At 58.3% G+C, this 22,032-nt stretch overlaps 1 protein-coding gene across 5 annotated transcripts in view; it reads left to right on the forward strand.

The window, feature by feature from the left end:
* The first annotated feature begins 2,337 nt into the window (after nucleotides 1-2,337).
* The window catches only part of COL16A1 (collagen type XVI alpha 1 chain), a 49,679-nt gene continuing 29,984 nt past the window's right edge, over nucleotides 2,338-22,032 (forward strand). For 3 of the 5 annotated variants that reach the window (XM_058718268.1, XM_058718270.1, XM_058718271.1), the window contains exons 1-34: nucleotides 2,339-2,701; nucleotides 4,307-4,413; nucleotides 6,380-6,454; nucleotides 6,564-6,681; nucleotides 7,555-7,678; nucleotides 8,006-8,272; nucleotides 8,896-8,976; nucleotides 9,144-9,269; nucleotides 10,060-10,113; nucleotides 10,414-10,440; nucleotides 10,988-11,023; nucleotides 12,046-12,072; nucleotides 13,185-13,247; nucleotides 13,517-13,558; nucleotides 13,666-13,710; nucleotides 13,809-13,844; nucleotides 14,240-14,302; nucleotides 14,656-14,700; nucleotides 14,786-14,881; nucleotides 15,062-15,100; nucleotides 15,580-15,624; nucleotides 15,786-15,821; nucleotides 16,307-16,417; nucleotides 16,828-16,863; nucleotides 17,091-17,126; nucleotides 17,204-17,314; nucleotides 17,675-17,719; nucleotides 19,524-19,559; nucleotides 19,719-19,763; nucleotides 20,065-20,196; nucleotides 20,970-21,005; nucleotides 21,208-21,315; nucleotides 21,636-21,758; nucleotides 21,866-21,919. In XM_058718268.1, coding sequence (XP_058574251.1) covers nucleotides 4,341-4,413; nucleotides 6,380-6,454; nucleotides 6,564-6,681; nucleotides 7,555-7,678; nucleotides 8,006-8,272; nucleotides 8,896-8,976; nucleotides 9,144-9,269; nucleotides 10,060-10,113; nucleotides 10,414-10,440; nucleotides 10,988-11,023; nucleotides 12,046-12,072; nucleotides 13,185-13,247; nucleotides 13,517-13,558; nucleotides 13,666-13,710; nucleotides 13,809-13,844; nucleotides 14,240-14,302; nucleotides 14,656-14,700; nucleotides 14,786-14,881; nucleotides 15,062-15,100; nucleotides 15,580-15,624; nucleotides 15,786-15,821; nucleotides 16,307-16,417; nucleotides 16,828-16,863; nucleotides 17,091-17,126; nucleotides 17,204-17,314; nucleotides 17,675-17,719; nucleotides 19,524-19,559; nucleotides 19,719-19,763; nucleotides 20,065-20,196; nucleotides 20,970-21,005; nucleotides 21,208-21,315; nucleotides 21,636-21,758; nucleotides 21,866-21,919 — 2,391 coding nt within the window. In that variant the 5' untranslated portion in view covers nucleotides 2,339-2,701; nucleotides 4,307-4,340. Of the gene's footprint in view, nucleotides 2,702-4,306; nucleotides 4,414-6,379; nucleotides 6,455-6,563; nucleotides 6,682-7,554; nucleotides 7,679-8,005; nucleotides 8,273-8,895; nucleotides 8,977-9,143; nucleotides 9,270-10,059; nucleotides 10,114-10,413; nucleotides 10,441-10,987; nucleotides 11,024-12,045; nucleotides 12,073-13,184; nucleotides 13,248-13,516; nucleotides 13,559-13,665; nucleotides 13,711-13,808; nucleotides 13,845-14,239; nucleotides 14,303-14,655; nucleotides 14,701-14,785; nucleotides 14,882-15,061; nucleotides 15,101-15,579; nucleotides 15,625-15,785; nucleotides 15,822-16,306; nucleotides 16,418-16,827; nucleotides 16,864-17,090; nucleotides 17,127-17,203; nucleotides 17,315-17,674; nucleotides 17,720-19,523; nucleotides 19,560-19,718; nucleotides 19,764-20,064; nucleotides 20,197-20,969; nucleotides 21,006-21,207; nucleotides 21,316-21,635; nucleotides 21,759-21,865; nucleotides 21,920-22,032 lie in introns of all 5 variants that reach the window. The other 2 variants (XM_058718269.1, XM_058718272.1) reach the window with 1 other exon arrangement.

Here is a 22,032-nt window from a genome sequence, read left to right on the forward strand (position 1 = left end):
GCCCCTTCATTTAGGCTCAGGTCATGATCTCACGGTTTCATGAGGTCAAGCCCCATGTCAGGCTCTGTGCTGGCCGCCCCGGAGCCTGCCTGGGACTTGCGCTCTCTCTCTCTCTCTCTCTCTCTTTCTTTCTCTGCCTCTCCCCTACCCCCCTCTCTCATAATAAATAAACTTTATTTATTTATTTATTTATTTATTTTTAATGTTTATTTCTGAGAGAGACAGAGCGTGAGTGGAGAAGGGGCAGGGAGAGAGAGCGAGACAGAATCTGAAACAGGCTCCGGGCTCTGAGCTGTCAGCACAGAGCCCAGTGCGGGGCTGGAACTCGGGAACGGCGAGATCATGACCTAGGCTGAAGTCGGACACTCAACCGACTGAGCCACCCAGGCGCCCCATAAATAAACTTGAAAACATTTAAAAAAAGAAAAACAAGAATAGAATTCTCCTTCCTGGGGTGGTTGTGAGGAGTCAAGGAGTTAGCCTCTGTGAAGCTCAGTTGGCACAGACCCTGACCTATTTGCGTTGCCTGTCAGTTCCCAAGTGCCCCCCTCTGGGACAGCACCCTACCCCGAGGCAGAGCCAGAGCTTTACCCACCCCTCAGGCGGGGAGTGCCCAGAAAGCCCCACCCCTCCACTTCCCGCCTGCTGAGCTCAGCATTTCCCAGGCCCCACCACTGTCGTAGCCACATCTGGGATGGCTCCCTGGGCTGGGACCACAGTGGGGCTCCTCTTGTGGCCTTGGTTGGGGTTTCCGCTGACTCAGCGCCTCTGGCTCTTAAGGCGGGAAATCCCAGGCCTGCTCCCTGCTCTCCCGGGTTAGATGGGGCCACAGGGCTACCATTCAACCATGTTGTGTCTGCAGGAAGTCTCCCCTGGTCAGGACACCCCAGTTGCTCCCTCCTCCCCCCATATCCATTCCTAGGACTCAGAACCGATTTGTTTATTTATTTGAGAGGGCAAGCTGGGGAGGGGCAGAGAGAGGGGGAGACAGAATCCCAAGCAGGCTTTGCACTGTCAGCACGGAGCCCAAGAGCCCGATGCAGGGGCTCAACCTTACAAACCGTGAGATCATGACTTGAGCCAAAATCAAGAGCTGGCCATAACCAACTGAGCCACCCAGGTGCCCCACTCATGAGTCTTTTGAACCCAATTCTGGGTAGTTCCTCAGCCTTGGTGCCCAGAAATTTGGTTGCTGCCTCGGGCAGGGGACCCTTGGGAGGGTTTGATCATCCCTGCCTCTGGATGGAAAGGGACACTGTACCTGCCCCTTTCTGCTCAGAAGTCCCATCGCTTGTGTAGATGCTTGAATCCCGACCTCCTTCTCTCCTGCTACCCCCACCCCTGGCTGGTGTTCACAGTCATAATAACAGTGAATTATTTATTGAGTTCCTCTTTTTTTTTTTTTTTTTTTTTTTTTGTATGATACCATTTTATTACCTGACAAACCTAGTTTCTTATAGCTCTTCTTTTTGGGGGGTTTTATAGCTATTCTTGCATGTTTGTTTATTTTTTTATTATTTTCAAGTAAACTCTACCCCCAAGGTGGGGCTCGAACTCACTACCCCAAGATCAAGAGTCCCATGCTCCACCGACGCAGCCAGCCAGGCGCCCTATACTGGGCTCTTTTGTGCCAGACCCTGTATAAGCACTTTTACAGACTAACGGTATACGGATCATTATCTCATCATACAGATGAAAAAAGGGAGTCAAATAGTAAGTTCCAAGCCACAAAGCTAGAGCTGAGGACAGAGACTGGAGCCCTTCTAACCTCACGGAGTCAGGAAGAATAAGGGAGCTGGCTGGGTCCCACTTCCCCGGGGACGGGGACGAGGCTAGAGCAGAAGGGGTTAATGAAGCGCCCACTCCCACACCCGAAGGGGCCCTCCCCCCAGTTCCAACCGAGAGAAACCACTAACTGGGACTGTGAGGCTGAGAAGCTGGAAACAGCTGACCGAGGAGGCATGGGCAGCAGCCACGTCACCGCTGCCACGGAACTGGGGAGGAGGGTCTCCAACACCCCCCCCCGCCCCCCCTTCCTGCAACACTTCCCCCCCCCCCCCCCCCCCCCCCCCCCCCCCCCCCCCGTCCGCCCCAGCCTTCTGAAGGCCCGGCCAGGAGAGGCGAAGGGGGTGGCACCGGGGAGGACCTTCACGTCCAGCCGGGCCCTTAAAGGGCCGGACTCCCCGCCCACCCGCCAGCCCCCGCCAGCTGCGGAGCCCCCTCGCCGGGCAGCTCCGGGCACGCAGGGTCCCCGCCCCGCTCGCTCGCTGGCTCGCTCCCTCACCTGGCTGGGAGGCGGGCGGGGCGGGCCTGGGCGCGGGGCCAGGCCGGGAGCGGGGCTCTGCGTCCCGCCGGCCGCCTCTGCCACCGCCGGAGCCCCCTCCCGGCCTCCCTCCCGCCTCCCGCGCGGCGGGCGGGTCCAGCTGTGTTCCATTAGCGGCCCTGGCAAGTCCCCAGCCCCCTGGAACCGCCCCTCTTCCCCCACCCGGAGTGGCCGGCGGTCCCCGGCAGACAGGCGCGCGCTGGCTCGCGGGGCAGCCTTCAGCCCCAGGAGCTTGCGACCTGGGAAGCTGGGGCCCCACGCCGCCAGAAGTGACCGAGGACCCTCGCAGCGGGCCTGAGGATCCCAGGCCCTTTTTCCCCTGGCTGGCTGCCCTGGGCTGCCTGCATTACTCAGTGAGGTGGGGGATCCCCAGCCACGGTAAGTGGGGGTGGAGTGGGCTGCCTCCGGTGGGGGGCTGGGGACTCGGCGGCCCCCAACGTGCTGTGTGACCTGGGCCAAATGGCATCCCCTCTCTGGACCTCAGTCGCCTTCTCTGTAGGGGAGCTCTAAACTCCATCCCAGGTCTGCATTCGCTTGCTCGCTCCCTGCCCCCAAACCTGCGCCTCTGTATTGGGATGGGATCACATCCTCAGGAAGCTTCTCTCCTGTCCCCGCAGCCCCTGCCGTGGCTGGGGCCCAGGGGAGTGGAGGCTAGAGAGGAGGAGTTGGAAGGGGACACAGGCACACTGATATTCCCGCCTCCACATGCGTCCACATGCCTCCCGCGGTTGGTAGCTCTTCCACTGACTGGCGAGACTAGGAGGCCGGAACAGGGTTCAGTGATGGGATGTGCACCCCACTAGGAGGAAGGATGAGTAGGGCGGAGAAACAGTTCTGCCCCAGGAACAAGGGGTCTGGGGTCCTATCTCCAAAAGTATTGAGGTGAGGGGTTCTTCCTGTGCTGACTCCCTATTCAGGAAGGGTGATAGAATTCCGTAACAGCTGGGGGGGGGGGGGGGGGGAACGAGGTCAGACTTGCACAAGAACTTCCCGGCAGGAGGGCCGACCGGAGGGACGGTCACAGGCTGGCTATGGGCACGTGCGTATGTCAGGGTGTATCCGTGAACATGTGTCTCGGGGAGGATGCCGGTGTGCAGGTAGGTTTGGATGCATGCATGCACTGGCACAGATGTGTGTGTATGTGTGTGTGTGTGTGTGTGTGTGTGTGTGTGTGTACGTGCCCGTGTGCCGGCATGTGTCATGCTGACACACGAATGACTCCGGGTGTGCCCGCGCGAGCTGCCCGTCTCAGGGGAGGCCGGATGATGTATGGCTCTCCTGGCCGCTCGCTGAGCCTGCATTGATTTATCTGGGCCCATCCATCAGGGTTTAATAAAACTAAAAGACAAGCATCCATCAGCAGGGGAGGTTGGCAACAAGGTCCTGAGCCCGGCGACCTGCTCTCCCACCCACTGTACCCAGGGGGGAAGCTTCCTTGGCCCGCACACAACTCTGTGATACCTGCCAGGAGACTTGGCCTCTGACCTTGTGGGTGTCTGGCAGGGCTGCCAGGCTGAGCTGGGTGCAGCTAGCCAGGTACCAGGCTAGTATACACCGAGACAATGCACAGGCGGTTAAGATCTTGAAATACTTCCGAGTGTCTTGGCAAATAGTCTCTGTCTCGAGGCCCCTCCCTATCCCAACTCACCTGGCCTTCTAGGACCCTCTAGATTTCTCCTTCATGCAGCAACTATCCACTGGCGCCATCAGATACCGCCTGGACCCAGTCTCAATGCGCCCGCCAGCATTCTGCTCTGGCTGGTCGGTGTCCGTGCCATACCGGTGGTTAAATATTTTGAATATCACCCTGGCGAAAATCCTAGCCCAAGGCCTGTGGTCGGGCCTCTGAGAGGGACGGATGCCTGGCCAGACCTCCTGCCACCCCAGTACTAGGGCCTGGGCCCCATGGGCCGGCTGCTACTCGCCTATGTATGATGCTGCGTGAACTCAGGAATCCGTGTTCACAGTCTCTGTGGTTTTCAGGTGCTGCAGCTGTGGCCGACCTCTCTGGATCAGGATGTGGGCACCTTGGGTTTCTGGCTTGTGGCTGCTCAGTCTCTGGGCCGCCTGCAGCCATGGGGCAGATACAGGTGAGATGACACAGGAGGCTCAGGGTGCCATAGGCCTATGACCGGCTCCTTGAGATACAGGAGCCCTGTGTACATATGTGACCCCGTGCCTCGATCACGTGGGCATTTATAAGAGTCCCAGGCTGGGCTCAGGGTGGTCTGAGGTGTTTGTACCCGTGAGCCTGTGCAGTGTGAGCTAGAGTGTATGTATGTGTGTTTCCGTCTGCATGTTTGTGTATCTCTGAGCATCACAGAGTCTCTCTGTGCATCTGTACATATCCCTCTGTCTCCGTGTACGAGAGAACAACTCTCCTCCCGGCACGTAAACTCACCGTGTACACAGAGTATTGGCAGGGCCGGTGAGGTTCCTTCAGAAGGAAGCTGCATCTTGAGAGAGGCCCAAGCCCTTCCAGTCCGTTTCATGGAGGAGAATCCATCCTCCAGCCCACGTGTTCCTCCTCCACACGGCTGGCCCCGGATCCTGGATAAAGAGCCCGCCTCGAGGCCCAGACGCTGGATGGGACAGAGGGTGCAGCTTTCCAGGGCCCAAAGCCAGAGGAAGTTGACCGGGCAACTTGCCCTGCCCTGCTGGGTGCCCTCTGGGCTTCGTAGCTTAGCTGCCTCGCTGAGCAGAAATAGAACTCCTAGAACCCTCACCTAGCTGAGGGCGGCAAAAAAACCAAGGTGCAGATGTGAGAGGGGTGTGCCCCCAGGGTGCACGTGACTGCCTGCAGGGCTGTGTGCCTACATGTGTGTTTCTGCATGTATGCGCGAGTGCCTTGCTCTCTCCCTTACCGGGTCGCCTGGGGGATGGGGCAGAGAGTTTCAACATCTGTAAGGAATCTGGGCCCATGGCCAAGGGTGAGTCACCCATTGCTGCTGCCGATGCTGAAGACAGTGATAGTCTTTCTGGCCAGACCTGGGGGAGGGAGACTCCAGTGGGGTCACTGGGCCTAGAGATCCAGGATTCCTTCCTCCAGTTAGGCAGCCAGGGAGTCCAGTGCCCAGCTTCTAGGAGTTGTCCTCATTATCCTGTCCCAGCTACCGCAACTGCACTGATGGGAAGGCCTTTTGGAGTCTCGCCTCTAACTCCTGTTATAGCACCTTTCTTAACATTTTGCTCAGTCAGCCTGGAGAGGAGGCAGCCCCATTGTTGCCCATCTGTCCCTTCAGGGTTCTGAAGACCCTAATTAAGCTATCTCCTTTTCTAGGAGCCTCTACCCACTTACCATACCCCGTCTGGACCCCCAAGGTCCTAGTGGTTCCCTTTAGCTTGTGGTCTCTTGAGGCCCTCAGTCTCTTCTTACTGTTTCATAAGGTAGTTCTCTAGGTGAAAAGTCATTCTGTTGACTCAAGTCTACTGTCTGGCCTGCCTTTCTGCTTTAGATGTAGGAAGCAAACCCCAGCCATTGCTGAGAACACGTGTACCAGCTGCACGTGGCATCTCTGGTGGCACGGGTATCCCCAAGTCACACATGTGCAGACATGCAAATGTACTTGTATATAACACAGGCATGCATAATGTGAGGTTTCTTTACCCCCGAAGTGTTTCTCTGCACCCCCCCTCCACGCACACCGACTAAGGTGTATCAAGGAGGGAGCACATGTATATATCCAGCCCCCATTCCGTCTGAGTTCTAGGGCTGCCCCGAGTTTCTTTTGCTCTTTCTTTTGCTGACCTGCCTCCTGAAATCTCGGGGGTTTGGGTCCCGGGAGTTCTCGTCCTGCTCTGCTGTGAAATCAGTGGCCCTGAGCGCAGCCTCAATCTCTGGGCCTCGGTTTTCCCATCTGTATACTGGGGGTCCTCCTGGCTCCCGGGATAGCCAGGGTCAGAAGGCAAGAGGTAAAAACAGCCCCAAGGCAGGGCCTGGTTAAAGGTCCAGAATGGGGAATAAAAACTTGCTTCTCTCCAGCTTTCCCAAGGGCCTGGCTGTACAGCCACCTCAGCCAGAGCTTACTGAGTGCCCCATTGCCAACTGTCTTCCAGGTGAGCAGTGCCCACCTTCATACCAGGAAGGACTCAGGTTAGAACACAGAAGCCATGTATCAACCAACGTGACTGGTGAGTGCCCATCTCGTTCAGCCGTCCCTCCTCTACGTCTTCCTGGAGTGGCTGTTACCCCTTCCTCACCTGCCCAGCTGAGCTCTTCATCTGGTGTCTCCCCCCAAAGGCTTTAATCTCATCCGCCGACTCAACCTCATGAAAACATCTGCCATCAAGAAGATCCGCAACCCCAAGGGGCCCCTCATCCTGCGACTGGGGGCAGCCCCCCTCACCCAGCCCATGCGGTAAAGGCCCCAGTGTGACCACTGGGAATCAATGCTCCCCAGCAACTCTGGACGTGGGAGCCTGAACCCAGAGGCCCCTGTGGGTCATTTTATCCCACCCTTTGCCAGGGGTCGACCTGGTCTCCACCCCCCGGGGGCTTACAAGATAGGCACAGAGGAGATGCCTGGCAGGCCCACCCTCTCCTCTGTCCCTCCCCTCTTTCTGGCTAGCAGTCGGGGGACAGGTCTGTACCCTAAGGGCACTGTGAGGACTCCAGGATGTGTGTGGGAACCTGGCAAGAGCTGTGTGTGTGTGTGTGTGTGTGTGTGTGTGTGCCCACACACACCTACATGTGCCCACATGTGAAGTTCAAATTCCTACAAGTCTCAGGGAGGTCTGGCCCCTCCTTCCCTCTCCAGCCTTATCTTCCAAAATGGCCCTCTTTCTTTCTTCCTGCTCTCGTCGGGCTGCATGCTTTTTAGTTTTCTCCAAAACCTCTTCTCCTAGGCCAGCCCCGGTTATTCTGGATTCCAGGGCATCCTGGATTCTTTGGAAGAACTTAAGTACAACTGTAATGAAATGGTGACATGGCCATCCTGGGGAGTCTGTGTTTAGGGCCCTACCTCTCCCCACCCCGTCATCAGACTTGAAGGCTCCGCGAGGGCAGGCACCTTCTCTGTGTTTTCACCACTGTTATCCCCGGCAGCCAGACCCACCTGGCACATAGTAGGCACCCAATAGCTGTCGGTAGAGTGACATGCCCATGGCTGTGTTGGTTTGGAGGAGGGGGCCGGTGCGTGTCCCACACAGGTTCAGCGGTCCTGAGGGCCCAGGGTGGGCAGCAGCTGGCCTCTCACCTGAGCCTCAGGGTCCCCTCCCTGCTCTACCCCCAGACGAGTATTCCCTCGGGGCCTCCCTGATGAGTTTGCCCTGGTGCTGACACTATTGCTGAAGAAACACACCCGCCAGAACACGTGGTATTTATTTCAAGTGACCGATGGAGACGGGTACCCACAGGTGAGCCGGACCCCCCGCCCCGCCCCCCCCCCACCCCCATGGATCTTGGGGCATCTAGCATGCCAGTCCGGCCCAGCCTCTGACCCAGCTTGTGAATTCTGGGGCCTCTCTGCTCCATCCCGGCGCCCACCCTCCAGGCTAGCCCTGCCCCAGCGACACCTATGCCTTTCTTTCAGGGCGAACTGCTCTGTGACCCCCACCAGCTTCCTTCTCTCTCTGGGCTTCAGTTTCCCCTCCTGTGAAATGACCTTGAGGGCCCCGAACTTTGCCATACTGGGGGCTCTGGGGCTCTGATTCTCTGTCCTTTCCTTGTTCAATTCCGCACAGATTTCCCTGGAAGTCAACAGCCAAGAGCGGAGCCTGGAGCTCCGGGCCCGCGGCCAAGATGGTGACTTTGTGTCCTGCATCTTCCCGGTGCCGCAGCTCTTTGACCTGCGCTGGCACAAGCTGGTGCTGAGTGTGGCTGGACGCGTGGCCTCCGTGCATGTGGACTGCACCTCAGCCTCCTCTCGGCCTCTGGGGCCCCGGCGACCCATGCGGCCTGTGGGCCATGTCTTTCTGGGCTTGGATGCCGAGCAGGGGAAACCCGTTTCGGTGAGTGCGAGGTCGGGCTCTGGCCTCTGCTCCCGCCTTCTGGGAGCCTGAGTGAGCTCCCGGGAATCTGCATCTGACCAGGTCCGTCCCTTGCTCAGAATCCTCTCGTGGTTCCCCACTGCCCTCCAGATGCAGCCTAAACATATTAACCTCGCATGCAAGGCCCTTCATGATCTGGTCCCTAGAAATGTCTATGGTATTATCTTCCTTTACATCTCTCCATACTGTTTGCTCTGGTCAGTTCCTTCCTAGCTGGACATCTCACCTATTACTTCCCCACCCCCACATCTTTGTCTTTGCTGTCACCTCCCCCCGGAATGCTTTTCCGTGCAGACCCATCTGCGGAATATCTACTGGTCCTTCAAGGCCCAGCTTAAATGGAACCTCCTCCGCCTTGTTCCTCTGGGCCAAAGTGAACTTTCCTCCTTCCTCTCCCTCTTTCCTGCGTGTGCGGTTCCATTTTGCTTTTGGTGACCGCCATATTCTTGATGGTCTCCCCAGGTGAGACCGGAAGGTCTCTGAGGGCTAATCCTGGGGTGGAGCCATCTCTGTGCCTCCCTGGCAGCCAGGACACTGAGCTATTTGGTAAAATGAAGTGAAACTGACTTGTGTGTCCCCTGCAGTTTGACCTTCAGCAGGCACACATCTACTGCGACCCAGAGCTTGTGCTGGAGGAGGGATGCTGTGAGATTTTACCCGGAGGGGTGAGTGGCCCAGCTCCAGCCCAGCTGGGAGGGTTTGGGGCACTTCCCAGGGGCTAGTGTGCTACAGATGGGGAACCAGGGAGGGGATGCGTTGAAATCTTAGGATGAGAGGGTGAGGGGCAATCTGACTTCTGTACTGACCCCAGCCCTTCCCCTGTGCTGGACAGTGTCCCCCAGAGACCTCCAAGGCCCGCCGGGATACCCAGAGCAATGAGCTCATTGAGATCAATCCACAGACCGAAGGCAAGGTCTACACTCGCTGCTTCTGCCTGGAGGAGCCTCAAAACAGCAAGGTAAGTGGACAGGTACCTGTGGCACCTACCACAGGTGGGTACAAGTGGGACTCTCCTCCCCTGACCTGACTGAGGTCCAGCCCTGGGTTCAGTTGTTCCCAGGGTAGGGAGGGCACCGGAAGTCCCGCCTATCTATGAACTACCCCTATGGGATTCAAGGAAGCAGAGAGCCCACTGCGTGAACCTGTGCCTACCTGCCTTTTGGCATTGAGGGATGTATCCATCTAGCTCTGCCACTACCCAACCCCTCACTGATGCCACCCCAGACCCTCCTGGTGAGGTCAGGACCAGGCTTGCGCCCAGAGGCAGTTTCTCCAGGACAGGGGTACCCGGGATCAGAGGCCCGGCCATACTGCTTCCCTCGGGGCTTGCTCGCTGTCCTGGGCCCAGCCCCAGCCACTGCCAGGCTGGTTCTATACCCCAGCACCATGGCCAGCTGCCCTACTACTCTCAGGTTCTTTAGGGTGGCAGGGAAGCCCAGTTCCTCCCTTAGCCCCACCCCCAGGCTGGGCAGCCTCCCTGCCCGCTGGGCATCGTGCCCAGCCTTTGGCTGCAGGAACACAGGATCCCATTGATTCATGGTCTTGTTTTCTCCGACATCACGTGGGTGGGGGGAAAAGGAGGGGGGGGTGCTGTGGGAGTGCCAGGGGCCTGAGCAGGCTCTTGATGCCTTGGGACGTGCCCGCCGAGGGGGTACCTGGGGCCCATGCCCCTACCTGGGTGCCCCTTTCCAGCATGGGCCCCTGCGCTGCCCCCTCTTCAACAGTTCCTGTTTGCTCTCTCTGCCCAGGTGGATGCCCAGCTGACAGGAAGCATCAGCCAGAAGGCAGAAAGGGGAACAAAGGTAGAGACAGTGGGTATAGGGGGAGGAGTTCACGGTGTCCTCGGTCTGCTCTCCGCGCCCTCTGTAAACCCCTTGACTAAGCCACTCTACTCCCACATTCTTTCCACCTGCCCCCACTCCTGGACAGAGCTTAGGATGTATAGGAGCCAGCTCTGGGAAGGAAGGATGACTGGGGGCGAGACAGACAGTAACTGGCACTGTGTAGGGCACCCGCTCCTGGCAGTTCTTGGGTAGGAGTGTTGGAAGCAGTGCTTCGTACCCTCTGCTTCCTGCCCATTACCATGCCCTCCCTCTTCCCAGGCCCGTCAGGAGACAGCGGCCGATGAGGTAAGCCTCCCATCTAGACTGGCAAAGAGGAGGTGCCAGCATGAACCCTTTGGACAAGGCGCTGGGGCACTGGAGGCTGGGCGTAGGGGTTTGGGAGGACTACATAGCTCCCAGCATTCCTTCGGGGTTCAACGCTGGGCCCTGTCCGCCTGCTGCCTCTCTCCTTGGGTGGGTGGGTTAGTGGGGGGTGGGCTTAGTCCTGGACACTCCTGCTGTGTGGGCAGCAAGCGGCCATACACATCGCGGGAAGAGTCCGGGCCTTGGCCACGGGACCCCAGATCCTGGGCCTCACCCTGCCCCCCACACGCGGTGTGACCCAGATCGCACTGCTCTTCCTCTCTGGGCTACAGTGAGAAATGGCTCTGGGTTGCTGGGAGTTGGGAGATGAGGCTTGTTTGGTAGGATTCCCATCTTCCTGCTCCCTTGGACTTCACACAGGACACACGTGATGTTCTGTGTGCTTGCTGTGTGTAAGCGGGGGAATGGGGTGGTGAGGGCTGGTCCCAGGCTCTCAGAACTGACCTCCTGGCCCATTCTTCCCTTGCAGTGCCCACCCTGTGTCCATGGTACCCGGGAGAGCAATGTGAGTGAATAGAGCGTGTGCAGGGTGGGGTGGGCGGGGGCTGGGAGTGGGTTAGAGGTTGGCCTGGTAGCTTCCTGGTTAAGCACAAGGGGGTCTTTGTGCTCTTATCACACCGCCTCCCTGCCCATCCCCCAGAGCTGGCCTTGACGCCCACCCCAGCCCCACCAAGGGCTGCACGGAAGGAAGCCTCACGGCTTGTGATCTGGGCAATGCACTGGGGACAGGGTGGTGACTGGTGGGATCAGGACCTTGGTTGATGATCCCAGCTTTCCGTTCCCCCATGAGGACTCAGGGCCATTCTGCTTGAAGGCTTCCCACATCACCTTGGAGGCCTCGAGAAGGGGAAGGCTGACTCAGGGTGACACAGCCCAGCACTGGTGCCCAAACACATGTTGACTCCGGACCCCCCTCCTATCCCTCTCTAGCTGGCTCTGGTCCAGCCTCCCTCTGGGGGTCTAGAAAGACAAGGGAGAGGGGCTCAGTGAGAGCACAGCTGGTACCCAACTGTGCTTCCTCTGTGGGTAGCGTGAGTCATTACTTTCCCACGGCCTGACATCCTGAATTGACGTACCACGTTGGTCCACGAATGGCATAATCCCGGCTGCCCTTGGCTCCAAGCCCCCTGACCTCAGGGGACATCAGGAAGTACCCCCTCTGCTGCCTGGCCTTCTTTCCATCTAGCCCCCCACCAAATCTGGTGAGGCTGATGGTCCCCAGGTATGCAGGAGTTACCATGGCAACCACGCAGCTGTGCAATCCTAACAACTAGGGGGTGGAGCTAGCCAAAGTCAGGCAGTTTAGAGAAGGTAGGTTAGACCCCTCTGCAAGTCTGACAGCCTTGGGATATAAAGTCGGCATGGTGCTTGGCCTGGGAGGCAGAGCAGGGGCTGGAATTCAGGCTGTTGTTGGTCCAGCCTCAATGCTGTGTGGCCCTGGCTTAATTGCTTGCCTTCTCTGTGCCCTTGGTCTTCTTTCCATCGCTGCGGTATAATGTTCTCTTTGCCTCCCCACCCCCCATCCAGGTCACAACTGGTCCTTCTGGACCCAAGGTGAGTCCAAGATGGAGAACAGGACATTCTTGCCCTCTTTGGCGGTCCCAGCCTGTCTCACAGCATGTGACCCTGTGGCTGTGTGTTTATATTAGGGCTACCCAACCCTAATGTGTGTGGGAGGTGAGTGTGTGTGTGTGTGTGTGTGTTGGAGAGAGTAGGGGATTGTGCACGTGTGTAAGGATGTGATGAGCTCCCCTTTTCTGGCTCCTCCTGGCATCGGGCTTTGGGCCTCACTTGTGCACACGTTGCCTTCCTGCCTCCTCAAGCATCCAGTGGGGACAGGTCCTGTCATTTTGCTTCAGAAAACACTGAGTGAGACCCAGCTGTGCCCCTGTGTGGGACTGGGGGTGTCAGAGTGATCGTGTGGGGGTCTGGCGACGTGCTTCCTGGGACACATGTTCTCCTGTGCGTGGCCCGCTGTGATGGGGAGAGCGAGCCCGTGTGCCCGTGGGCCCGACAGCCCCGTGCGGCTTGTGAGCGACGGGACAGGCCGTGCACGCGTGAAGGTGCGACAGCGTGCTGGTGCGAGCCGGAGAGTATGTAGCACAACTTCCAGGGGCCGCCTTCGTGTGAGGGCCCAGTGAGTGCCAGGCCCCGCGCTGAGCACCTGGCCTGTGGTGTCATGTTCCGTCCTTGCCACGGCCCCCTGAATCCCTTTTTGTCGTTAAAGACCCTAAGGCTCAGAGAGGTGACTTGCGACTTGCCCTGAGTCACGTGCCAGTAGGTGGCGGGGGCAGGACTTGAACCGAGGGGGCCTGACTCTCGCCATCACCGGCTCTGTCATTCTACGTGTGCGTGTCCACGCACATGCGTCCATGTGGCCCCGGGCGGGCTGCGTGCGAGCTTGCGTGCTTGAGTAGGGGTGTGGGGGGAGTACCCTCTGTGTGAGACTCTAGATTTGCCAAATATAGCCTCTTGGGGTGGGAGGGCCGTATGGACGAATGCATATGGAATCCATATGCTGCGTGCACGGTTGGGGGTTGGGGGGTAGTGTGCTCACTTACACACCCTTGTGTGGTCGATGTGTAGAGAATTCAGACTGGGAGAGCTTCCTCAAGTCTCCCATGTGGTCCCTCTGGTCCCAGCCCCCGATTTGATCTCGTCCACAGGGAGGGAGAGGTGAGCGAGGCCTTCCTGGCCCATCAGGCCCCAAGGGAGAGAAGGGAGCCCGGGTAAGTGCCCCAGCCGGACCCACCACGGGGCCCTCCCCGGCTGTGCCCTGAGGCCGGGCTGGTGTGGGAACCGTCCCAGCGGCTCAGCCAAAAAACCCTGCAGCCCAGCCCACACAGGGGCTGAGGGGTCGGGTCTTTCTAGGAGTTAGTATGGGGAAACGTCTAGTTTTTAGGGGTCCTTAGAAAATGACTGCTGGGACTGCGGGATTCTTGAGCCCATCCTTCTCAGAACAGGGTCCCACCCCTGATCCCTTGTTCCCTACCCACAGGGCAGTGACTGTGTCCGGATCTCCCCGGATGCCCCGCTTCAGGTAAGACCTGGAGGCAAGGCCTACTTCAAGACCACTATGGGGTCAGCCCCCGGGGAAGGCCACAGGGTGACCCTGGGACCCTCTCAACACCTTATCTCCCTGCTCAGTGTGCAGAAGGCCCGAAGGGAGAGAAGGGAGAGTCAGGAGCCTTGGTGAGTGTGGGACCAGGGATAGGGCAGGGCAGTGGGGTTCTGGCCCAGCATCGCCCGCCTTCCCTCACCCGTTCTTTTGTGTCCCCGCCTTATCTCAGGGACCCTCAGGACTTCCGGGCTCTACAGGCCAGAAGGTAATAGGCGTCGATTTGGAGGGGTGGGTGGCAGGGAGGTGCGTGGGCCTTGTAGACTTGAGAAAAGAGATGTCTGGAATCTTCTCAGAGGAGGGAGGGCACCATCCCTATGGAAGGCACAGAACTGGCACTACTCACTCTCCCTCCCAGTCACCCTGTCCTGTCCAAGTTCCCACCAGACCCAGAGGGCAATGCCATAGACTCCCCGAGAGTGGCCTGGCTGGTTCGAAAGTTCTTTCTGTTGTCTACTTTCCTGCAGTGACTGAAGCCATTCCGTCTCAGGGGAGGCAGAGACCAGGGGCCTAGAAGGCAACTGTCCTTCCTCCAGCTAGAGCTGCTCTGGTTCTTCTGGCCCCTTCTTTCAACCCCAGTCACTTTGCCTTTTCCTTCCCCAGGGCCAGAAAGGCGAGAAGGGAGACGGAGGCCTTAAGGGCTCGCCGGGAAAGCCAGGCCGAGATGTACGATGCTGGGGACCCTTCCTCACCACAACCCCGTGTCTCTCAGTGAATGCTGGATTTTGCCATCAGAACCCAGCCTGCTAGCCTTGCTCCCCAGAAAGGGGGAGGCTGTGCCCCAGGAAGCAGAGCAAAGAGGGGACAGAAAAGGACCTGAACCCAGGAGCCCTGGCTCCCAGCCTAACAGCCCCTAATCTCTAATGCCCAGAGGTTGACCTCTGATGACCTTGGGACACAGGGATGGAGTCTGGCTTTGGAGAGGGACACTGAGGGTGGGCAGGTAGGTGTGGCCTCTTCTCAGCAGGGCTGCTGCCTCAGGGCCTCAGGCTTTTCTTCCACCTTCCCTGACCCCACAGGGCCGGCCAGGGGAGATCTGCGTCATGGGGCCCAAAGGGCAGAAGGTGAGTTGTGGGTATCTGTGGGATGGAGAGTGGGAGGTGGGGCTGGGGCGGCGGCTCTCTCATACCTGCCTTGTGTCTGTGCCAGGGAGACCCTGGCTTTGTTGGGCCTGAGGGACTGGCAGGAGAGCCTGGGCCCCCTGGCCTCCCTGGGGCCCCTGGGATAGGACTTCCTGGGACCCCGGTGAGTACTTCCTGCCCCGTCTGCTATTCTTTCCTCGGAGACCCTTCTGCTGCCTGGCCAGGGCTGGGGAGATAAGGCTCGGTCTGGGGGTCCTGGTTGAAAGGAGGGAGCTAGAGTTGGTCTTACTGTGATGTGGGGGCTCCCTAGGAAGCCTCTGGCTGATGCTCTTTCTGCCCTCAGGGGGACCCGGGTGGCCCGCCAGGCCCTAAGGGAGACAAGGTAAGCACAGGCAGGGTCAGGGGTGCTTGGGGGAGCTCCCTGCATGATGGAAGGAGAGAGGAGAGCGGTCCAGGGGCAGCAGGCATCCATGGAGGGCAGGAGCCAGGCATTCAGCTGAGGCTGGCTCAACTCAGCCAGGCCCCTCGGTGGGGAGTGCCCCCATCCCAGTGCTTGCTGACATGGGAGCCCTGGCCTGGGTTCCAGACATTGGGACAGATAGGCCTAAGTCTAGTAATGACCAGAGAGGCCTTAACTAGAGGCCCCGGGCTTATTTTAGGATCTTGTGCCCTGGAAATGTCTGACTGTCTTGTCTGCTATGGTTCCTCTGGCGTCACCTAGATTCCTCTTGACCTGCTGTACCAGTGAAGGGGTATACAGGGGTATACAGAGGGAGTCTGAGAAAGGACTAAGTGGGGGAGGGGTGAATGGGCTGAGGTCATGGCCAGGAGCCTCCCCCTTAATACTTCTTCTGACCGCAGGGCAGCGCGGGGGTGCCAGGAAAGGAAGGTCCCGGTGGGAAACCTGTAAGTAAGCCCAGTCCGGTGGGGAAGGGGTGCTGTTGCCCACCATGCCCAGGGCTGCTCTACAAAGGCCTCCAGAGAGAGGGGGGCTAGGTCCTTGGGCCCTCTCTTGGCCTATCAGTCCCTCTACCCGGCACTGATGTTCACTGCTTCTTCTCCAACAGGGGAAGCCAGGGGTGCCGGGGCTGAAGGGAGAGAAGGTGAGTCCCAGGCCAGGTTGCACCAGGGTATGGTGGGAGAGGGATCTCCTCTCTGAAGGCGACACTCTGAGCATCAGGGGTACTGGACCTTCTCTAGCAGACCCCATCTTTGTTCCTATGGTGTGTGCATAATTACTAAATCAAGAGCCTGGCTTGGGAGTTAGACAGCAGGGTTTGAATCCTGCCTCGGCCGCTCACATGGTTTATGAATGTGGCAAGTCAATTAGCTCCTCTGCGCCTAAGTTTCCACATCTGTAAATGGGACACAGTGGCTTCTCGTGGCTTATTGTGAGGATATCGTTTTGTGATGTCCAGGAACCGTAAGTGGAGTGAATGAGTCAGTTGAACAGAAGGCCCCTCCAGTGATCCCACTGTCCACCTTGATGTTGGGGGTAGGGTGCCGGCACATCCAATGTCTAGGGCTCCTTGTCTTCCTCGGGGTCTCGGCCTCAACTTGTCTGCTCACGGTCCCTCCCTTCTGTTAGGGTGACCCCTGTGAGCTGTGCCCAACGCTGCCTGAAGGGTTCCAGAGTTTCGTAGGGCTCCCTGGAAAACCAGGGCCCAAGGGGGAACCAGGTGATCCTGCACCAGCCAAGGTGAGTGCCCAAGGAGGGGCACCATTGAGGGGCACCACAAAAACCTGCAGGCGTGGTTATGAAGAGGAGTTGGGTACCTGGCAGAGGGACTGGGTACATCTCTTGGCCATAGAGAGATTGTGGGCAGAGGGTCCCTGCTCTTAGCTTGAGGGGAGGGGGGCTGAACCATAGAGTTTAGGACTGGGCTAGAAGGTCACCCACGTCTCCACAGCTACCTCCTAGGGTTCTTGAGGAAGCTCTAAGATGCCCTTTGGGCAAGCTGGGGTGGAGCCCACCCTTATAGTGAGTGAGGCTGGCCCTTCTCCTGGCGATTGGGGATTGGTTGGGGGTGGAGGAAGGGAGTGGGCTGGGGGGGGCGGTTTGGGTCCTGGCCTTGACTCCCCACCCCACTCCCTCACACTTTCTTTCAGGAGGGCCTGAGATCTGCTGGATGGAAAGGTGATAGGGTAGGTACAGGAACTTTCCAGTGAGGTAGCTTAGCCTGGCCTGATTTCCTCCATCTATTACATGGGTTGATGAGCCCCGGCTCTGGGTGCTAATCTTGAACCCCATAGGACCGTCGGGTATTTGAAGGGTTTGTGGTATGTACCATTGCTGTCCTCGCATATGGCTAGGAAGTTTGGGGTGCCCCGACGTGCCCAGTCTCAGCCAATAAACCTTTTTTCCCCTGCAGGGAGACCCTGGCATCCAAGGTCCCAAAGGAGAGAAGGTAAAGGAACACTGGTCCCCTGGCTGCCCCCTTCTGACTCCTGGGAACCTTTCCAATTCTTTCACTTCCTTCCCCAGGGGGACTCCTGCTTGTCCTGCAGCTTAGCGGTAGGGGCCCAGCATCTTGGGCCCTCTACAGGGGCCAAAGGAGACATGGGCCTCCCTGGCTTCGGTTTGCCCGGCCTTCCGGTGAGTGACCAGCCCAGCTCAGTCCAGCCCATCTTTGCCACACTGGTGGCTTCCCTGGCTCCACAGGCCCCGAGTCTCAAGGCAGAGACCAGGAAGGAGGCCCTGAGGCAGGTGTCCCAGGCCTGCAGCCTGGTCTCTCCCTCCACCCCTATGCTGCCCCGGGTTGCTTGCCCCGGAGTTCCCTCTTAGAATCTCCAAGTGCCCGGCTGCATAACAGAAGTAACTGCCCAGCTACCGGTGGAGTTGTGGCATTCGTAATTCCAAGCTGGCCTTTCTCTTTCTGGGGGGACACTGGAACCGTGGGGTTTTGCAGGGGTGGGAGTGGGAAGGTGCTCTAACTGTGACTTGGTTGTTTTTCAGGGGAAAGTTGGGGCTCCAGGGCCAACAGGGCTGAAAGGAGAGAAGGTGAGCTCTGGGTTAGCTGTCAGTGACGCCACGGTTTTTTGGCAGGGAGGCAGGGAATAGGGACGATGCAGACAAGAGATCAAACTGTAAACCCACAGTGAAATAAATTCATCCGTGCTTTGCAGACTGGAGCCAATGAGCTTATTTGGAAGAGCCCTTGCCTTCTCCAAGAGAACTCCTTAGTGCTGTGTGTTTATTTTATTGATAATCTAAAACAATTAAGCACGTTTAAGACTACCTTTTAATAAAATAACAATATTTGCCTCTCCTTTACCACTTACGATGTGCCGGGCACCGTTCCAAGTGCTTAGGCACGTATTAACTTGTTTCATCCCCCTAAAACCTTTCGGGGGAGCTACTCCATTATTGTCATTTTACGGATGAAGAATCAGAGGCATAGAAGGCCAAGTCAGTTACCCAAGGTCACATGGGTGTTCGGGTGTAGAACTGGGATCCGAGCCTAGGAATCTGGCTCTAGAGTCTGTAATCTTCGCTGCTCGGCAGGGTTACTCGATTTCAGTGCCCGTGTTCACATTTGTATTTATGATTGCGTTGGGGACAAATGACAGCGTTGAACTTATAATGCAGTGTTACCCAAATGAGGGCTTCCACGGGTGGATGCGTGTCCAAGCGTGAGAAATACCAAAATATATGTTCGGGCTCTGCTCTGTCAGGCAAACCACACCCGTCATTTCTCAAGACGGGGCCCCTGTACCCTCACTTCACAGCTGCCTCCTCTTCTAGATTTCTCTGTCCCAGTAAATGGCACGTCCCCAGCTCCTCAGATCCCAAACCTGCAGCAGCCTGGATCCCTGCCTTCCCCCACATCATCTCCCCCAGTCCTGCCAACAGGCATCTCTGTCAGCTTCCCCCGCTCCTCTCCACCTCTGTGAGCGCCACCGCTATCTGAGTCCCGACCAGTCTCACCTGAACTCTGGCGGCAGCCCCCCAGTCTGGCCTGCCTGTGGCCACCGTAGCTCATCCACAGCCCGTTTGCCACCCAGCAGCTAACATAACGTGCCCTTGCAAAAAGAACTCGGGTTTCATTATTTCCCTGCTTAAAATCCTTCATGATTGACTCTGTAGCAAAGTCCTGCTATGCTTAACAAGACCCTGGCCGGACCCTGCCTGCCTTTCCGGTTCTTCTGACTCTCCTCTCCTCCGTTTCCCTTTCCGTTTCCGGGGCTGTGGATGTGCTGGCCTCCTTCCGCTCTGGAACCAGGAATGTCCCCACCTCTTAGATTCTGTACTCGTGGCTCCCACCATCTCGTACGTTCTCCCTCTCTTCCCCCCTCCCCCTATTCTTTCACTGGATGGCCTTCTTCTCGTCTTTCTGATAATAATTGTGGTCAACACTTCTCTGACCACCCTGTCCAAAATGGCCTCCCTTGTGTCTGTGCCCTTCATAGCCCTCCTGGCTGTTTACACTTACTGTGACTTAAAAACTACTTTTTGTCCCCCACAAGTGTGTAAATTGCACAAGGTGTTTGGGCGTGCTGTTCACTGCGACCCACCAGCACCTTGCCCGGGGCACAGCCGTGTAGGCATCCAGTGAACAAATGAATGAGCTAATGATCTTCGTGTGCTGGGTGAGGGCTGCGTGCGGGGCTAGGATTCTGTGAAGTGAGCCTGGGGAGCATGCCACAGACTCTCCTGGGGACCTTGGGGAAATCCCTGGCCTCAGTTTCCCTAGCCAGGAGATGAGAGGGGTAGTCTAGAGGTCCTAAGAGGCAACTTTTGTGGTTTGTGGCTGGGGACTGACCCAGCACCCTCTCTTTGACCCTTTGCTCTCTGCTTTGTACAGGGTAATTTTGGGGAGGCAGGGCCAGCTGGCCGGCCGGTAAGTGCTCTAGATACAACGGCTCTTGGGAAAAGGGCAAGACGGGAGGTGCTACCTACTACTGGGGGGGACGACAGACCTGGACTGTGCCCCAGCATAGCCCAGGCAGGTGCTGGGCCTCACACGTGGCCTCTTTTTTTTTTTTTTTTAATCACACAGGGTCCACCAGGGCCAGTGGGATCCACAGGCATCAAAGGGGAGAAGGTGAGTCTGGAGACACTCTCCCCTCTGCAGCCAGGGTGAACTTCCTAAACACACACTTATCTTGCTCTAATTCAATCCCCACAAGGCTCCCCACTGCCTGAGGGTAACATCTTACTCCTTAGCATGGCATTCAAGACCCTTGATGACTTGGCCCCACCTTCATTTCTTGCCTGTCCTCCCGCGATCTCTCCCGAGATATCCCTCGCCCAGCAGGGACGCTGTGTCAGGCCCGGCTCCGTTCCCCAGCCCCCGATTCCAGGCCCGGCCTGGTATCCCCCAACCCTGTGTCCTCACTTGGCAGGGGGAGCCTTGTGAGCCATGCCCAGCCCTGTCCGAGCCTCAGGATGGGGACAGCTACGCGGTGGCCTTGCCTGGCCCTCCTGGAGAGAAGGGAGAGCCTGGGCCCCCGGGCTTTGGCTTGCCAGGGAAACAGGTGAGCTCCCAGGTTGCTGCAGGAGAGGCGCAAAGGAAGGGACGAACCCTGCCCGGGTCTTTTGGCTCCCTGGATGGTGGGGAGTAGGTGGGAGTCGATGGAAGGGTCGGTGCTTCTGTCCCCAGAGGATGCCTCAGCCCTTCATCCTGGGACCCGGCCTGGCAGGGCGTACGAAAGAAAGAGCACCAACTTGGGACCAGGCGGGCCTGGGTTCAGATTCTGGCTCTGCCTTTCACTCACACTTTGACTTGAACAAGTTACTGTTCTCTCTGTGCCTCTGTTTCCTCTGCGTGGTGGTGTTGCAATCACCAACACCTAGGGCCTAGGAATCACGTGTGTGAAGCACTTCGCGGCATACGATAGGTGTTCAGGATGACCCATGGCTACCACGGGACTGATTATTATTGTCCTCGCTCTACTGGTCACAGCGAGCACTGCCATAGCGTATGCTGGGTGCCACACACTGCTTCACACACGTTAGCTCATCTAATGTCACAAGGACTCTACAGGGTAGAAGCCAACGCCATTCTTAGCATTCCCATCGACAGGTAAGGAAACCGAGTCACAGAGAGGCTAGGCAGCTTGCCGGGGGTCACCCAGACAGGACTCTGGCTCGGCTCCTCTCTTAATCTATCCAGCATTGCTTCGCTAGGACGAGAGAGGAGATTTTGGACTGTTTTGTGCCCTGCTGAGTTCCCTGGGTCTAACACGGTGCCAGACGCTTAGGGGTGTCCGCTATGAGTGAGTGGGTGCTAGAAATGCTTTCTCCCCAGGGCAAGGCTGGAGAGCGTGGACCGAAGGGGAACAAGGTGAGAGAGCCTCGTGGGCACGGGTGGGCACCACCTCTCTGAGGCGCTTTCCACCTCCTTTTCCTGATCGCCCTGTGCCCGCTCTCCACTCCCTGGGCAGCCCCCAGGGGCCAGCAAAGGGCTCTGAGTGCCTTTAGTTCCCAAGAGGCAGTCTGCCCCCAGCTGGGCCACCTCTGCCCTCCTTGAAGCCTACTCCTTACAGGGTGATGCTGGGAACCCTGGAGATCCTGGAGTGCCAGGCACCACGGGGCGGCCGGGACTGTCGGGAGAACCTGGCGTGCGGGGCCCCATGGGCCCGAAAGGAGAAAAGGTCAGTCGGGTAGGGGGGACTTTGTTGCCCGGACAAAAAGAAATGGGGCTGAGAGCTAATGAGGTGAAGGACTGCGGAGTCAGGCTGCGAGCCTAGCGGGGTACCGGAATCGCCGGGTGATGCCTCAGCTCTTCTGCAAGGCAGGGAGGGGAAGAGCAGGGAGGGTCGGGGCGTGTTTTGATTTCCCAGACCGAGGTGGGGGCAGTGGAGGGGCAGAGCTCTCAGAGGGGCGCAGGGACCCCCCCTCTTTCCGGTGCCTCTTTCTGGCCTGCCTGTCAGCCCTGGCTCAAGGACTACTGGGGGCGCCTCTCTCTGACCAGGGTGATGGCTGCACTGCCTGCCCCAGCCTGCAGGGGGCGGTGCCGAGCACGGCAGCACTGCCTGGGAAGCCCGGCCCCAAAGGAGAGCCGGGCCCAGAAGGTGTGGGCCGGCCTGGGAAACCGGTGAGTTCCGGCTACCTGCCCTCTGGTCTTTCCCTGCCTGAGCTTTGCCTTCTCTCCCACCTGCACCCTTTTCCCTGTGGGACCCATGGGCCACCTGTATCTTTTAGGGCCAGCCCGGTCTACCTGGAGTTCAAGGGCCCCCAGGACTGAAGGGCACCCAGGTAGGTGTGTGTACGGGGAGCCTGGGCTGCAGGTATGTGTGGTGAGGGCTGGGGGGTGTGGCATGGGCCTGGAGTGGGGAAGATCAGCCCCAGAGAAGGGAGAAGGTGGAGGT

Source organism: Neofelis nebulosa, chromosome 2 (assembly GCF_028018385.1).
Source record: "Neofelis nebulosa isolate mNeoNeb1 chromosome 2, mNeoNeb1.pri, whole genome shotgun sequence".
NCBI classification, from domain to species: Eukaryota; Metazoa; Chordata; class Mammalia; order Carnivora; family Felidae; genus Neofelis; species Neofelis nebulosa.